This window comes from Aplidium turbinatum, chromosome 2 (genome assembly GCF_918807975.1).
Source record: "Aplidium turbinatum chromosome 2, kaAplTurb1.1, whole genome shotgun sequence".
Taxonomy (NCBI): Eukaryota; Metazoa; Chordata; class Ascidiacea; order Aplousobranchia; family Polyclinidae; genus Aplidium; species Aplidium turbinatum.
The window spans coordinates 13,193,213-13,199,212 of NC_137473.1; the positions used below are offsets into that span (position 1 = coordinate 13,193,213).

Genomic DNA, 6,000 nt, shown 5'->3' on the forward strand with positions numbered 1-6,000 from the left:
ATTTTTTTCTTTGTTTTCTAGTTAACACAGTCCCTCGTCTTCGACGGAAATGCGTTTGAAAGGACTGAAATCCTACATCGAACTCCGGGGAGAACATTGCTTGTAAACCCCCCAATCCGTGGCAAACCGTTCGAAAACAGTTTTTAGGCCTTTGTAGACAACTATCTTCTGCCTTTAAAGCGATGTGATATCACTGAATACTGTATCTTTTTTACGTCTTTTTTGCGTTGAACCGACGTGAAAAGTATGAGCAAAGATGCATGTTCGTGTCGAGTAGACGGAAAATATACGTGATCGATAGCTTGTGCTGCGGCTATATCAAGACTTATCTCTCTGACCATCTGCGTGCGTTCCTCGCTGTTGCAGGAAGGTTTCCGTTTAAAATCTTTTAAACATCTACCGCAAGGCGGCTCCACGCAACCTCGTTTGATCAGCGCAACACGAGGCACCGATGACAAAAATGATTGGTTATATTTTTGCCTGCACTGAAATCCACGTTCTAAATCCAAGGACAGTAAGACTTCTGTTACCTATTATTCACTTTAGCTTCAGCGTAACCCTCATCATACAAATTTTTCAGTTTAACCCTGCGCACACGAGGAGTGGTCGGTTTCGATCCAAGTTAGTTTCGATTCTTTTCATCACTTTTTTGAAACTCAACGTAGCGTATGCTTTCCTTTACAGCATTAACTAAACCTTTGTCTTTTTTGTCACTTCACAAACATATTACATTATTGGCTCAGTCCGCACAACTTCACCGATCTAGTTGCTACTTGTTGCATGTCATCTCTACGTTATCTTGGTCACTACCTGATGTTTCAACAATGGAGGGAGTCTTTAAATTTTGGCAATTGAAGTTTTTAAGGAGAAACGTTATTTAAATCTTTTCTAAAGATACGTTTAGCTGTTATCCCAGACAGCAAAATTCGTCATTTTTTTTAAGTTTCTGTCTGGGATTGTTTGTGATGACGTCATCAATCAAACGGTTGAATCGCAGTAAGTTTGCATTAGATGGAGGAACTGGTTTGGCGAATTGTTAATCTGGTTCCACGAAGATTTCGAGCTCCCTGTTCAAAGCTGCTTTTTTTTTCTTTCTCTCCGTTAAATCAATGCAAGACAAACGATTGTTTACGATGTATTCGCTCTATAACAACAATGCTGTATTTGCTTGCTTTGTCCACTAATCACAATGGCTTTGACCACTCGCATCTGCAAACCTCTTTTTGCGCCAAACTCCAGCAAGGAAATCAACCATTCTTAACTTTGATTCAACGTCTGCAGACGTTGAATCAAAGTTAAGAATGGTTGATTTTCTGGCTGTGTGCGAGATGTCTTGTCTTTAAAACTGTCCTTCACGGCCACACAAAAACTCTTGAGTCCGCGGCGGTATGGCATATGTTGTAATTGCAAGCTACCAGTGTTGTACGCGTCAATGAAATAAATTGTCAGCGTCAGCGCGAATTGCCTAAAAACTTTAAGGCGTAAAGTACTGCGTAAGCTCTTAAAGAAATTGACGGCGTCAGCGCTAATTTCTAGCGCCATTTTAGCCAGGGTCTCACAAAACAGAAGTATTCGACTTCTAACGAGTTTGGTTTTTGAGACTGTTTCGAGCTGCGAAAGACGATTTCGTCTTTTCTCGACTCAGATTAACCCAGGATACGATAAACAAACTTGAAACTACATAATTGGATGGACGAACAGCTGCCACAAAAAAGATTGTTCATTGCTATCAGTCTGAAAGTCAAAATGTCAAACAAAATTTAACTCTCATTGTGAAACGAGATTTTCCATGACAACTAAAAATGACGCATAGCGCTTGACGCTTGAAATCGGCAAAATGGTTGACGGCGCTATCACTTCCGTCAACTAAAAAATAAACTGACGGCGCTAGCCTCAGCGTTAACGTACAACACTGCAAGCTACCTATCAAATCCTTTCACCAGAACTTTTTTTGACAAGACGAAAGTAACTTTTTTTTAAACAGACTAGTTATTTTTTACTAAATTGTTTTCTTCAGAAACGTTCATCGTTATTATGGTAGAATAATATGTAGAAACAGATCAACTGTAGTTTTCCTGTTCTTTTCTTACTCAGTTTTCAGCCTTTTTATGAACGTTAAATCGATGTAAAAAAGACGGATTTTGCAAGCAAGGTCGTGTCTTGGCTGGCATATTCAGTAGAAAAGCTAAACCCCAGACAGCAAATCAACCGTTTTCTACATTGATGCAACGTCTAGAGACGTTGCATCAATGTAAAAAACGACTGATTTGCTATCTGGGACATAGCCAGCTAAAGTTGGCTGGCAATTGAATTTTGGACACCATGAGTCTTGAGTGGACCGAGCCTGACGTAATGAGGAAAACGTTAAAAAACGTGAATGTACGTTTGATTTGATGCAAATGACGCGGATGCCAGTCATCCCACATTATCGAACATTTTTCACACCCACTGAGATGTTTACTTATCGGAGAAGTTACGATAGATTTTATAGATTTTGTTTCACTGTTTTTATCTCTGTAACTCATTTTTTGTCGCATTGCACAAAGACTTGAAAATCGGCAAGTTTTCATTTTTCAGATTATCAGAGTAAAAACTAGTATTTTGAACCACTCAATTTTATTTGCATTTCAGCGCAACGTGCTATTCGCTGAACGCATTTTTGTCCCCTCTGCAAATAAAGTTTACGATGTTTAAACGTTATCGAATAACGCTTGAAGAAGCTGTCGTTTTCACATCGTTTTATTCTGGCGACATCAAAACAATGTGAAAACAGCTTTTGTTGTCTAGAACAGGGCTTCCCAACTTATGGGTCGCCACCCCAAACGGGGTTGCAAATCGTGTTTCTTTTGGTCCCTAAACAAATTAAAAGTGGCCCTAATTCCTAAACAGTGGGTAGTTTACACTATAAACTTCCCATCAAACACTTGCATATACAATAATTTTTTGAAATGTGATTGCGAAATGAAAAAGTTTGAGACGCCCTGATCTAGAATGTCGTTTAAGTTCGTTTTTCACATTTCCCATAATTTGTTCTATTTTGTAGTCACGTTGTGTAGTACGTCAACCCAGCAAAATTATTTTCGTTCAACGTCTGGTCAATGCAGACGTTGAACCAATGTAAACAGACTTGATTTGGCTATCTGAATTTCTATTCAAATTTTAGCCTCTACCAAACCGTTACTGACATTTTTAATGTGATTTTAACATATTCAAATTTCTTGCTTGATAAAGTGTATTTTTTAGACAATTTTCGAAATAACAACTTATAAGAATTGTAATGATTTTCTGCAAAAAACAACTTTATTTTTAACATTGGTTCAACATAATGTAACATACAAAATTGGTTCTCAAGTGGAGCTAAGTTTGCCTTCATATTTATCAAAAGGCTAAATTTTCTGAAGTAAGATGTTGCTGTGTCGCTGTGACGTTGCAATGTAAAAGCGACAACTTTGACTGATTAGGATGGACTGTTTGATAAGGATGCAAGCTTGTGCTAAAAACAACCTATAAGGTGAATTTGTCTGAAAAACGTAAAGGAATTATTGGAGAGCACAGGTTGAGAAACCACGCAATGAGAGGAGATTAAAAATAACAATTTTTTAAGTTAAATGTGAACTTCATAAAATTTGTGTCAAACGTTTTTTTCAACATCTTATTATGGCCACAATAATCACAAACAACATTACAGAATGTTAAATCAATGATAAAAAGAAACGTTTCTCAACACCGTTTTGTTCTTCGGACTTGGTACAATAATCAAATGTTTTGTCACATCATTTGCGTTAATTCAACGCAAACTGACATTGCCAAAATAAAAAAAATGTTTTTGGTGTTTTCACAGTGTAGGAAAATATGTTGTTTGTACAAAATGTGCTGTTTTTATGTAAAAAATACGCAATAATTTTGTTATTTTGTATTGGTTCTAATAACTGCCTTTTGCCTTTCAGTACTGCTGTAGTCTGAGCCGTTTGTATTATCATTATTATTATTACATCATCATTACTACATTCTGCTGTTATTGCGTATACTTAAGTGATTGTTTTGTAAATTATCCTTATACAGACTGCGTCATCGATGACGTTTTGAAGATTTATCCTGATTGCTTTTCAGTAATTTTGCTCCCAATTTACAGTATCTGAATGCGTCTTCGTGTGCTTATGTTTTTTGTTGACTTGACGTCAAATTGCGTCAAGTTGACGTTTTGCGTGACATGTTTGCCTGCGTCGCAACTCTTGATCATTGTAACACTGAAGAAGAAAAAAACGGATTATATTAAAGGCGCCTTGGAAGACTGAAGGAGTTTGACTTTGCGGTTAATTTTAGTTTGTGAGACAGCCCCGATTGTGCAGAGTTGATCAACATGTATTTGTGTTGTAAAGGGAACGTGTTACGCTCTCGATTTCGTATGTAGGCCTAGGTGTCGTTCCGCGACATTTCAAATGCATAAATGGGCTATATTTTCGATGCAGTGTTGGTAAAAATGTCCTTTTGCCGAAATTGTTTCAGATGTTTCTTGGAAGTCAGGTGTAGCAAGATTTAACAACGATAGATACGTGTTTCACACACTGGGCATTGGAGTCATTTCTTTTCTTACTACACTCTACTGCCGAGAAACATATGTTTTTAGAAAAGTCTTGATGGCTTGCGTGGAGGCTGCAACGATATTGTTAACGAAACGCAATACTCGCTGTTCTGCAGTGAGTAGTCACTAGTCAGCCTTGTGCTGACGCTAGGAAGATTGCTCTTTCTAAACATTATGTCAGATGTCAAAAAGCTGAAAGTAAACCCAAACGGAAACAAGAGTGGCTTGTGTTCTGCCATTTTTCATACAGTAGCACTAATTTTTTATACTATGTTAAGAAAAAGCAATCTTCCTGGGGTTAGCACTACTGATGGGCCCAGTCTCATGGCGGAAAACACATTCTTATCTACTATGTCGCCAAAAGAACCAAAAACTATTGGGCGAAAATTAATTGGACAGAATTATCTAACATCGGGGGTTGGTTAGGCCTCCCATATTTTTATCGCCTAAAAAGAGGACAAGTTTCGCCAGCGGATAAAATACAAGTAGAATGTTACGTATGAAGAATTTTTGACATCTTTTTGGATAATTATAAACCTATGCAGCAAAAGTTACAGCAAAAAAACAGACACAAAAAACAGACAAGTTTGTTTGTTTCTCGAAAGCCGATTTGTTAGATTTGTGCCACAAAATAAAAATGTGATGTGATAATGTCATAAAAATGGGACAAATCAGGCAGTATCTGCAGGTAGCCATGCCTTAACTTTTTTCAAAAATAAATCAGCTTTGACGAAATCATAAAATTACTTGCACGAAATGTAATTGCAGTTGCACCCGGCCGTTGATGAGATGATGACAGACTCAACTAAAAGGCTGTTTCTTTTCTTGTACCATTGTGGCTTCATCATAGATTAAAGTCATTCTACATTTGCACCCACATAAGTTGTAAGTATCCATGCCACGATTTATTTTGAAATGGGCTATAGGCCATGTTATGCATAGTGCACTTTGGATTATTTTTTTCGATTTGCTTTACTTGACAAATTAGCCGAACTATTAAGTTGGTAATCAGCAACGTTTGCAAACGCTGGATCAATACAAAATAGATCTGGGTAAAATAATAATTTATTGTAAAACTTTGAGAACCTTAAAATGTAAATATGTCAAACTCTTTTGCAACCGTGCATCCCAGTGGATCATCAGTTGAATTATAGGAAAATTTGATGAAAAGTTTAGGAACGAAGCTTTGTTTTGGAATCTTTTGCAAGTTTTTGCGTTTTTTAATGTTTTATTTCTTTGTGATTTACTCGTTTTTTGGTAGGCCTATTTACAATTTTTTTTTAGTTTGTCCCAATTTTTTCTTTTTCATTAATTTGTTGATCAGATCTCCTCAAATGAGGAAATTTCCTCACAAGTGAATTCGCAGTTCCTCTCGCACTCATCGCTGACCACTATTTGGCTGCTTAAGACAATCGCAA

General features: G+C 37.1%; 1 protein-coding gene across 1 annotated transcript in view; it reads left to right on the plus strand.

The window, feature by feature from the left end:
• The window catches only part of LOC145765379 (rho-associated protein kinase 2-like), a 47,590-nt gene extending 43,294 nt beyond the window's left edge, over positions 1–4,296 (plus strand). The window contains exon 34 of the mRNA XM_082577195.1: positions 22–4,296. Within this exon, the coding sequence (XP_082433321.1) occupies positions 22–25 (4 nt within the window). The 3' untranslated portion in view covers positions 26–4,296. The remainder of the gene's footprint in view (positions 1–21) is intronic.
• Positions 4,297–6,000: the final 1,704 nt, after the last annotated feature.